We start from the raw sequence: 12500 nt of genomic DNA on the forward strand, positions 1-12500 counted from the left end.
AGGTAGGTTGCCATAAAGTTGCTGCTTCGTGGGATAATTTTACTGAGATATATTTAATACTCTTCATAGTATAGTATGTGCTGTCTAGTTTTCTTTCCAATCTTTTGTTGAGTGTACAGGCTGTAGCACCGTAAAAAAGGACAAACTCTATCACTGCCCTGAAGAAATGTCTTTTCAGTTTGTCAGTTAGCCTTGAAGTCCATACTGAACGCAACCCATCTAATGCGGCCCATGCTTTTGAGATGCGAATTTCAATATCTCTCAGCGACTTCTTTCAGTGTTGTTCCAACCAGAGCCCTGATCTCTCTTTCCACACTGAAAGTCATAAACTTTGTCTTATCCGCATTAATGTGGAGACCAATGTCATTTGCATACTTTTCTAGCTTATGTAACAGTGTTTGCACATCAGCAGTGTTGTTCGCAAACAAAGCTTTGTAATCTGCATAAGTTATGTGTGCTGATTGATGACATCTGTTTCTGAATTCATGTAAGGTGAAGCCTAGCATGTTGTGTATATCAACAGAGGTGCGAAGTACAAAGTCAAGACAGACATTGAAAAGAAAAGGGGCAAGAGTATCTCCTTGTAGAACCCTGGTGCAGATGTCGAAAAATTCAGTGTCCCCATCTGGCGACCTGACCATTGCTCGAGTGTACTCATATAGCATCATGATAGCATTAATTACTGTTTGGAATGCTATATGCTTTTAATATGCTGGCCATTTTTCCTCTATGTACGGAGTCAAATGCTTTGGAGAAATCTACAAAGAGCATGACTGCCTCAATGTTTTTGGCTTTGACTCCTTCGATTAGTCTCCTGACAGTAAGTATTTGACTAGTAGTAGAGTGATTCTTTCTAAATCCATTCTGGTTCTTCCTGGGCACTTCGTCGGTCTTTGATTGTATATGGTTGAGAAGCATGGCATTGTAGATTTTTATTGCAATCGGAGTGTTATTCCTCTGTAGTTGCTTGATATGTTTAGGTCACCCTTCTTGGGGAAGTGACGTATGCAACCTTCCCTCTATATATGATTAACTTTTTGATTATATACAGAATTGCGGACAAATGCGTATGCTAGTTGATAAGACAGGGTACTTATTTTGTTTTTTCATTCAGATTTCTCGTCTTTTCCCCAATAGCAAATCGCTTCTATACCGGAAATTATATATATATATATATATATATATATATATATATATATATATATATATATATATATATATATATATTTGAATGCAATTCTTTTATTTGTTTTTAATTTCGTGAGTCGCTGATGATTTGTTTGTTTTTTAAAAGCCTTTTAAAAGGCAGATCTACTGCAATGAAACCATAGTTTACTTCAGTCGGCTGTATGTCATTTCGACTTTGTGCTGAGTTCTCTTCTCACAATAGCTTGGTCTACATCTTCACCGTCTGGGCGTCAGGGTAGATCTGAAACTGCACCTTCAATTCGACAGGAAATCAACAAATAAAAAAAAACATTGGTCATTTTTCTTATAAACAAAAAATTAATTATTCACTGAAACTTACAAGACTCAGATCGTTCATGACTTATGACTCTAAATACAAATACTCTGGGGACTGGCAGCTTCCATTAGTGAAGTAGGGGTTGTCTCTTCACATTGTAGATTCAGGAGCTTAGAATAGGGTGATACTTAAGTTAGGAGTTTCTCTCTGGCTGATATGAAATTCCCCAGTAGTTGGCAGAGTGTGTCCTCGAGGTTATTTTTCCCTTTCATTATATCGAGAATCATGTGGGCTTCACCCCGCCTCCAATTCCCAGAATTTCATTTCACAATTCCAAGAAAACCAATCTCACTTTTTGAAATTTTCAACCCTTAAATTTTTTTTTCCTTTTCTTCATTTTTCTTAATCTATATCTCTGACTGCCATTCCCAACAGGAGGGTCCATTGCCTTCACCCTCCATTAAGTCTCTACCTTTCATCAACACTCACTCACGTTGGAGGGTCCCTCCTCTTTTTGCTTCATTTGCATAACCAAGGTTTTTTTTTTTACCAAGTGCCATTTTGTCTGGCCCCCATCTACTTGGAGCTATCACGATCTGAAGTTCATCTCCCTTTCTCGACTCCAACTCTCAACTAATTTCCACGTATCTCAAAAATACCATCTCCTCTTCTAAATGACGTCATTAATATACGTTACTAAGATAATCACCTGATGTTTTTACATGTCATTATGTCTAAGTTGTCAGCTAAATTGTTATGATAACATTTTCAAGTTACGTTCCCAAATTAATGCAAATAAATATTCATCCTAAATATTTTGACTATTCTAAAATATATTTTGGCTGAAAAACTTTCTTGGCTTGAATAATCATAATAATTGTTGACTAGTGCACCTTTCGGCATTGCTCGGTCTATATCTAACGATATGTCTGCAAGTTGAAATTAACATTTTGCATTTCAGCTTACCGACATTTTCCGTATGCATTTATTCATCCATCCAAACAAAGATTTTACCATCCTTGGTAGTATAATTACTATTCCCTGTTAATTTCAGTGTTATGTGACCAAGTAGTTTAAGAATTTATCAGTTAAATATTTTTAAACAGACACACACACGTACATACATTGCTGTATATATAGATAAAAACAAATCGGATATAGACGATACAAACGTGAGATACGGCTTTATTGTGTGATTTATCAAATAGAATTCAATTTTTCATTTTCTCTGTATTCTTTATTCGGCAGGGCTTTGTCATCAGTCTCATCTTCTGTTTCTTGAATAAAGAGGTAAGTAAAAATTGGCCTTTGTATTTCATTTTATTTTACCTACATCTAAACGATGTTCTTCTTGTTCATATTCTTCACTGCTACTGTTACTGTATTTATTTAACCCATACAGATTCCGGGACCACTAAGGGGAGTAGTAGAAAGTAAACTTTGGGTTCACTTTCAGTATCCTCATAACTTTTGCTTCCCTTATTTTGTCCTTTAGTCCTCACATTCCATGAGCGATGTTTCTGACAATGGGGGAATAATTGCTGTTTTCTGGGTCAGAATCTAATCGTTGACTGGTTTTTGATCTTCAGGTAGTATTTTTGGTGTTTGTTTACTTTGACGATCTTTTGAATCAATGCATTTCATTTTAAAAAAAATGAATTACAAAAATTACAAAAAAAAATGAATTACAAAAATTAAAAAAAATGAATTACAAAAATTACAAAAAAATGAATTACAAAAATTAAAAAAAATGAATAATAAAAATTCCAAAAAACAATGAATTACAAAAATTACAAAAAAATGAATTACAAAAATTACAAAAAGAAAACGAATTACAAAAATTACAAAAAGAAAATGAATTACAAAAATTACAAAAAAAATTAATAATAAAGATTACAAAAAAATGTATTACAAAAATTACAAAAAGAAAATGAATTACAAAAATTACAAAAAAAATGAATTACAAAAATTACAAAAAATGAATTACAAAAATAACAAAAAAATGAATTACAAAAATTACAAAAAAATGAATTACAAAAATTACAAAAAAATGAATTACAAAAAATTACAAAAAAAATGAATTACAAAAATTACAAAAAAAATGAATTACAAAAATTACAAAAAAAAAATGAATTACAAAAATTACAAAAAAATGAATTACAAAAATAACCAAAAAAAATGAATTACAAAAATTACAAAAAAATGAATTACAAAAATTACAAAAAAAATGAATTACAAAAATTACAAAAATGAATTACAAAAATAACAAAAAAAATGAATTACAAAAATTACAAAAAAATGAATTACAAAAATTACAAAAAAAAATGAATTACAAAAATTACAAAAAAAAATTAATTACAAAAGTTACAAAAAAAATTAATTACAAAAATTACAAAAAAAATGAATTACAAAAATTACAAAAAAAAATTGATCACAAAAATTGCAAAAAAAAATGAATTACAAAAATTACAAAAAAAATGAATTACAAAAGTTACAAAAAAAAATGAATTACAAAAATTACAAAAAAAAATTAATTACAAAAATTACAAAAAAAATTAATTGCAAAAATTACAAAAAAAATGAATTACAAAAATTACAAAAAAAAATTGATCACAAAAATTGCAAAAAAAAAAAAAAATTACAAAAATTACAAAAAGAAAATGAATTACAAAAATTACAAAAAAAATGATCCGGTAGAAGATATGCTAGGTGTATTTTTTAACAACAACAAAAAAAAAAAAAAAAGAAAATCATCCATAATGACGTTATTTTTAAAAATAGTGGACCCTTAATTTAAGTCAAGGAAGATAAGTAAGTTTGTCAAACTGAAGTGATTGCATAGCTCTTTCGCATAAATATCTACTAGCGGGATTGGGGAAATTTCACAGCAGACTCTTTCATTTTGATGTTGGCATTCTCTGGATGTTCAGCGTAAATGGAGACGCCCTGATTTCAGCTCCAACCTCATATTATTTCTTATTATTTTGTTAAAGCTGCAAAAGTATTTATCTAATCTAGCAGGGATGCCCGGCATAGCTCGGTCGTAAAGTAGGCTTTAATATGATGCTTTAATTCTTACAGATTTCGTATATATTATTATAGAGTCAATTTTCTAGCAATTCTTATATATTGTGAAGTTGTGATTTAAAAAAAAAAAAATATCCATATGACTTGGGTGCATCAGTTTGAATCGAAACCGAAACCAAAACTTATGAAAAAATATATGTATATATGTATAACTTGAGTTTCTTCAGCAATAATCGAAACCGAAGCCAAAACCTATGAAGAATTCTTGGTAAAATTATTTATAAAATAAATAAATGACTTAATTGCCATCAGCTATAACTGAAACCGAAACCAAAACTTATGAAGAATTCTTGGTAAAATTATTCATCAATTTCATAAAACTATATCTATTATCTAAGTTCTAAATTTCATAAAAGCTGTGTATTTAAACTAATGAAAACATTCAATTTTAGGGGATGAGGGGGATTTGCTCCCTTAAAAACAAAGCAAATGTGACTCATTAGACTCCTTAGTATCTGATGTGTCTGCCTGTAAAAGGGAGATTTTTCTAGACTGAGGCATTTTTCCCCCTAATACAGAGTGCCCCTTTTTGGGGAACTGGAGGTTCTTTGGGTCTATCAGTCAGGAAGCCGTTCTTTGTGTAGTTGCAAGTTGGCAGCAGTTATTTTCAGTGAAAATCGTCGGTGCTGAAATGTCTAGTGTATAGGTAGAAGAGAGAGAAAGAGCAAAATGATTTTAAAATAAGATTGTGAGTTATATAAGATCAACGCACAGAGTGAATGAGGTATTTTGATGAAAGAATCTAGCGTAGGGTAAGTTAAAAAGTACCGACAAATTGTATGACAACCGACCCCCACCCCACCCAAAACCATTAGGGCCTTCATCTCTAAAGCAACAAGTAGACTTTTGTAATGCATGTCGAAGCAAAAAGTATAAATGGTATAACTATTTGAAGTTTATAGAACATCGTTATAATAATTGTACCATTTTTTTTTTTTTTGTCTAAATAAAATCAAATCTCTCTGACAAGCAGTATGGATTCAGGAAATGTCATTCTACTGCAAATATTTTAACAGTCATCTCTGAACGCATTTACCATGTACTAGATAAGGCGGGCGAAGCCAGGGCTGTAGCCCTTGATATATCTAAGGCCTTTGACAAAGTCTGGCATAAAGGGCTGCTAATGAAAATTAAATCGTACATTATAACTGCACGTATACTAAATATATTTAGATCCTTCTTAGACAATAGAAGCATACAGGTTGTCATTGATGGACGTACATCCAAGCAGCATAACATTAATGCGGGAGTGCCTCAGGGGTTGATCCTTGGACCATTATTATTCTTGATATTCATAAACGACCTCCCTGATAATATTGTGTCCGAGATGGGTATATTTACTGATGATATAACGCTCTATAATATGCATAAGGAAAGAACAGATGTACATAAATCTAAGACAATGGCAGAATCGTTAGAAAATGACCTCCAGACTATAGTGGAATGGGGCCGCAAATGGATGGTAACATTCAATGCTAGTAAAACTAAGCTGCTCTCCTTTAACAATTACAAGACACCTCTCCAACTCCCTATGACAAATAACACCCTACCTGAGAATTCTACCTTCAAACTCTTTGGCCTAACATTTGCAGGCAATATGAACTGGAACAAATACATAGAGGACATTGCAAAGGCTGCTGCAAAGAAGGTGGGCTCCCTCTATCGAGCTAGAGGACTACTCACATCTGAGAGTATCCTGTACCTCTACAAGGCCACCATTCACTCATGCATAGTATATTGTTGCCACATCTGGGCTGGTGCATCTACCACTAGTCTCTCCCTCTTAGATAAAGCCCAAAAAAGAGTTGTCAATCTAATCGGTCCCACTTTATCAACTAAGCTCCAGCCCCTGTCCCATCACCGCAATGTTGTGTGACTGTGCCTGTTTTACAAATATTTTAATGGAATGTGTTCTGGTGTACCCCCTCGACGTACATATCCCTGACAAACCCGCTTAGCAATAAGATATCACCCCTTCACTGTTGTTATCTGTAAATACCAGAAAGCTTTCTATTCTAATAGTTTCTTCCCATGAACAACTAGATTTTGGAATTCCCTTTTTTTTTTTTCTTTTACAAGGAAGTCGCTACTTATCAAGGCCCGAAAGCCACTCAGGGATAAAGGTTATTGCATGTACAGTACGTTAGTGTGGAGATTTAATAAAAGTGTCTACTTAAGGGGGCGGTTCATCAGGAATTTGTTTACATTGGACTTGAAGACATCTAGGTTGTAGTCAGGTGGGAAACAGGCAGACGGAACAGAGTTCCACAGGCGTGCAGTTCTAAGAAAGAAGCTTTGTTCATGGAATCTACGTTTTGATTTAGGCACAGATAAGGATTCGGGAAAATTTTTGACAGTGGTTTCAGCTAGACGTGTGTTTTTCATAAAAGATTGGCGAGGGGGGACCAGAAATTGGAGCTCAGACGAGCACCTGCCATGGAAATAACGATAAAACAAAGATAGGCTCGTAACGTCTCTTCTGTGGGAGAGAGGCTGCAGGGAAGAGAAAAGGGCATCCCCCACCAAGCCACGAAGTCTATTTTGTGCTCTGTCAAGGCAGGATAGGCTGTTTTTAGCAGCTCCTGCCCAGATATGGCAGCAGTACTCCATCCTTGGACGTACTTGGTTTTTATACAGATAGAGAATTGCATCAGTAGTGAGATATCTTCTGGAGCGGTAGAAGGATCCCACCATCTTTCCAGCAACCCTGGCAACAGACTTGATGTACGTGTTCCATTTCAGATCAGGAGTAAAGGTCAAACCCAGAAACTTGTCAAAACATGGGGCTTCTCCTAGACGAGAGCCATCCATTTCAATTGATGCCAGATGGAGATCAGAGCATTGATGATGTAAAGATAGGAGCTTGGTTTTAGATGCATTAAAGGTAACCAGCTACATCTTCCTCCACTGTACCACGTGCTCGAGATCAGAGGAGAGAGAATCAGAGAGAACTTTGTCATTTACAGCCTTAGATGTGTTGCCATAGATGGTTGTGTCATCAGCATAGATGTCAACGAATGATTTAAGTATGTGTTTTGGGAGATCATTGATGTAGATCAGGAAGAGAGTTGGGCCCAGGATGGACCCATGAGGAACTCCAGCATTAATACTGCGGGTCTCTGATTTTTGTCCATCAACCACTACTCTTATGAACCTATCAGAGAGAAATGATTTAATGACTGAGAAAACATTTCCAGTTATATCGTAGCTGGAAATCTTGTGAAGTAGGCCTTTATGCCATACCTTGTCGAAGGCCTTTGATATGTCTAGAGCAATTGCCCTAGAAAGGAAGCCTTTGTCAAGAAATTCACTAATCCTACGAGATATAACCGTTAGCACATCTGTGGTAGATCTTGCAGAACGGAAACCATATTGCATGTCACTAAGAAGGTTATTTCTGCTGAGGTGGTTGACTATTTCTCTATTTAGTATGGATTCCAGAAACTTACTCATGACACACAGGAGACTTTTTGGTCTGTACTGAGAGGGAGATGACTTATCACCTGAATTCTTAAATACAGGGCAAACTGATGGGGTTTTCCAGGGTGTTGGAAAGCACTTCTTAAGGCAACGCTTAAACAGTTTTGTAAGTATGGGAGCAATTCTGGTTGAAGCTTTTTTAACACTATAATTGGGATACCGTCAGGGCCAGCTGCTTTACTGGAATCAAGGTTCTTGATTAGCTTGGCGACGTCACGCACAGATATTTGTATGTTACCTAGCGTGTACTGTGTTATAGGAGGAAATATGGGGAGTTGATGGCCTTCGTCGCATAGGGTAGAATTAGTTGCAAAGTTCTTGGCAAATAGTTTGGCCTTGTCTCAGGTCCATTGATAATGGTTGGGATAGAACGCACACTTCTGTTCAGGATCCTATTTGTTATTTGCCAAAACTGGTGGGAACCAAGCTACTTTTTATTACCTTTCAATTTTAAAACATTGCATACCCCCCCCCCCCCAAAAAAAAAAAAAATTATAAGCGATTTTATAGCCGCCATTTGCCATTTAGGTTGCATCAATCAAAATTACCACTTCATAGAAAATAGACACACCACAAGCCATTAAAATAAATTTCCACGCAGTAACAATACACCCCCAATTTAACCCTAATACATATACCCCTTAATCTCAACACTATGTTAAAGACCATATACAATCTTATATATCATACTATATATAACAAGCTTCTCCTTATTTATTTAGAATTCAATAAAGCTTCCCCCAACATTCTATAATTCCTCTTAATTTTTTTCGTTCCTAATGAACCCTATGCTAGACGCCGCATCTTCCCCATGCTACCTAGCACCTTCTCTACTCTTCTGATGAGAAGCATTAGGCTTCGAAATGCCTTGGCATAAAGAGTCCCTTCTATCCCCTAAATTTTGCTTGTATTCCATTATTCAATAAATGGTCCATTCTATATCTACCAATATAGTTTTATGACTTCATTTCATACTCTTGCTGTCCTATTGTATCTCCAATAATAATTGTTGAGCTTGGCATTATCCTGATAAGTCTCCTCTTGTGGAATTAAACTCTCTCTTTTCCTCTTACACATTAAGCTATATATATATATATATATATATATATATATATATATATATATATATATATATATATATATACCATACTTTTGGGGTAATTGCACCAAATCCGGGGGTAATTGCACCAACTAAAAAAAGTGCTTTTTATATGCGTGGTTGGCAAAAAAGCACTTTTAGCTAGTTGGCGCAATTACCCCGGACTTGGTGCAATTACCCCAAAGTACGGTATGTTCATGGGAAAAATATGCTTATTCAATAATATTTCACCCTTTATTTATACTAATCCTTTAATTTATATATATTATATATTATATATATTACATATTATATATATTATGTATATTACATATTATATGACTGTATGTATATTGTAGGTGCAATCTGAGATTGGAAAAGCCTGGAGCCGCTACAAGGAAAGAAACCGAACATATTTTCGTCCCAGCACGCAGACATCAATCACATCAAACATACCCCGAGAGCGTAATTCTTTGCTCATTTCGCACCACAACACAAAAGGAAGTAACTTGAATGGACATCTTGTAATGGACACTGGCAGGCCTTGTGAGTCGTACGCATCATACCATGTTGACGTGCAAGGTGAACAAGCTCCGTTAGCAGAACCAGAGATTTTTGAGAACAGTTCAAGCATTAGCGAGGCTGAATCAACAGCCATAATTGCCAATGACCAGAGATCGATGCTCTCTCTAGAGCAGGGAAATTCAACCATCGTTGCCATCGACTAAACAATAATGCTCTCTCGAGAGAGTAAGCAAGTCTTAGCAAACCGTGTGACCTCGATGAACACCAATAACTCGAATTTTATTGAACTGCTGGAAACTATGATTGGACAATGCAGATTAAAACGATTGTGTTCTATGTGAAACCTTTATACGTGGATGCATCATAATATAGATATCCCATTTGTGTCTGTTTTGGCCCCGCTTATATCTCCGAATCTTTATGTGGTACCAGGAAGCCATATTAAATTTCTCTTCAAAATTGAGATTTGTTCTCAAGAAAAGACGAAAACGACGGCAATCACATCTTGTAAAACATTATCTCCCTTTATTAATATTCCTTGCAATGATATTAATTACAAAAGACTTCTTGAACATTCCGTGACTAATTTTAAATTAAAAAATGGATAAATAAAATTGTATTAAAAAATTGTGTGAATAATTGAACAAAAAATAGTTATTTCCAAATATATATATATATATATATATATATAGTAAGTTATGAAAATATATATGGCAATTAAGCTACACAGAATATTCTGCATTTCGTTCTTATGAGAATGAAACACGGAATATTCTTTTATTCCACAGAGTTCCAAAGAATAGCTCTTATCCTCAGAGAAAAAACAGCCAACAAAATGATTTTTATATAGGTTAGCTATGAATTTGAAAGCTTCAAAATCTGAGAGGAGTAATGTTTTAAAGATAATATAGATATGTATGGATCCACAAAGGATATTCAGCTTGAGGCCCATGTACGATGATGTAATATATATATATATATATATATATATATATATATATATATATATATATATATATATAAAATAAAAATTACAATTAAATTTACCAAAATGATCCAAGATGGTAAAATTAAAGTATATTATAAATATTAAAGAATTAATATTTATAAAGTTATCTCAGCCAGATGTAAAAGCTCGATAAAACGATAAAAACTTTTTCTTCACCATATTCTCTCTGCTTCACTTATTTCTGTTATCAAGTAAGATCTTTGACTTACTTGTAGTTTAATCAAATACTTTTGCATGCAAAATCCGATCCCGCATTTTGCTAATTCCTAGCCTCTGATGAGAAGGAAAGTATTTCTTCGAAACTCCGTGGATTAAGGACTCTCCATTATCTAGTGTTTCCTTTTCAGATTAAATATGTTTTTAACTCATTTCAAAGTGTTTTTTAACATGTTTTAACTGTTTGCTCGTATATATATATATATATATATATATATATATATATATATATATATATATATATATAAAAGTGAACGTGTCTGTCTGTCTGTCTGTCTGTCTGCCTGTGTGTCTGTCTGTCTGTGTACATTTCCCTACGCAATAACTCTGTCAATTTTTAGTCTATAGACTCGAAATTTGAAATACCGGGTACTGAGATTTGGGAAAATCGATGTGACGGGTGTCAGCCAGAAATTTGGCTGTTAAGAGGTCAAATTTCAACGATTTGACCTTTAAGAACTCTACCAAACTCCTCCGACAATTTTGGGTCGAGACACTTGAAATTTTAGATATAGGTTCCTTGAACCTGGATCTAACTTAATAAAGTGATTTGAGCCCGAAACTATAAATTTTAAGGGGTCATAATAGGGGTCAAAGTTTTAAAAAATTAACCATTTTTTTTGTTTTTTTTTTGCTTTTTTTTGCACAGCATACACCTCCAAACACCCGAGCAACGCCGGGCACCCCTGCTAGTATATATATATTAGTGGTCTGGTAAGGTCACAGGAGAGACAAGTAAGCAAAAAAAAAAAAACCCAGCCAAAATAAAGCTGGCTTGCCAGGACACTAAATATACAAATGAAAGCAAATTGGGCATATTTTATTAGTTTATAAATATAGGTTCTTTTTTACCAATGGTTTGGTGCAAGAATAATGTTTTTCGACGTTCAATATCATGCAAAAAAAAAAACGACATTATTTTTGCACCAACCTAATATAAAATTTTAACCATATAGTATTATAATCTTCAAAAAGCCTGCAAATTTTTATGTAGTTTATTCCCATAGAACCAAAGATGTAACCATTTCACTATATATATACACATATATATATATTTCGGTGGAGGAGAAATCCTTCACGACTGAGACAATTTTTATTTTTGTACCTTTTCTCCACGTTAAAAAACGACCCTGGTGTCTAACTCTGCCCCGTGGAGAGGCATAGTAAATAGGTACATATATATATATATATATATATATATATATATATATATATATATATATAGTTTGGAAATTTTATGAGTTCCAAATCTCAACAACTATCGATCAGAATTTAACAAATGAAGGCTCGTTGGAAAGGTTATGACCCGAATTCTGTCGTGGGCTATATGATATTTGCCCTTAAGATCGCACATAAGGGGATCATCCATCATCCAGAGCCTATTTTTAGTACTTCTTTTACAGCCATAAAATTATTTTATTTATTGGTCGAGAAATAACTTGCCTATTCCTTTTCTATCTTAGCATTTATTGAAATGTCTAGATGCTCCCCTCCATGGGAGTTCACTTGATTATTAAAAGGTTAAATGCTCTGGGCGGGTTTTTAAATTTCTTTGGCGCCAGCTGTATATTGACAGTGTCTGTCATCGGCTTCTTCTGATGCTCATCTTTGGATGCAAGTTAAACATATGGATGAAAAGC

General features: G+C 34.0%; 1 protein-coding gene across 1 annotated transcript in view; it reads left to right on the forward strand.

Moving 5' to 3' along the window:
- The window catches only part of LOC145291608 (parathyroid hormone/parathyroid hormone-related peptide receptor-like), a 59679-nt gene extending 49386 nt beyond the window's left edge, over window positions 1–10293 (forward strand). Inside the window, exons 10-11 of the mRNA XM_080137685.1 lie at window positions 2714–2755; window positions 9470–10293. Of these exons, the coding sequence (XP_079993811.1) occupies window positions 2714–2755; window positions 9470–9838 (411 nt within the window). The 3' untranslated portion in view covers window positions 9839–10293. The remainder of the gene's footprint in view (window positions 1–2713; window positions 2756–9469) is intronic.
- The last annotated feature ends 2207 nt before the right edge of the window (window positions 10294–12500 follow it).

Source organism: Euprymna scolopes, chromosome 12 (genome assembly GCF_053919585.1).
Source record: "Euprymna scolopes isolate OS-2025 chromosome 12, ASM5391958v1, whole genome shotgun sequence".
Taxonomy (NCBI): domain Eukaryota; kingdom Metazoa; phylum Mollusca; class Cephalopoda; order Sepiida; family Sepiolidae; genus Euprymna; species Euprymna scolopes.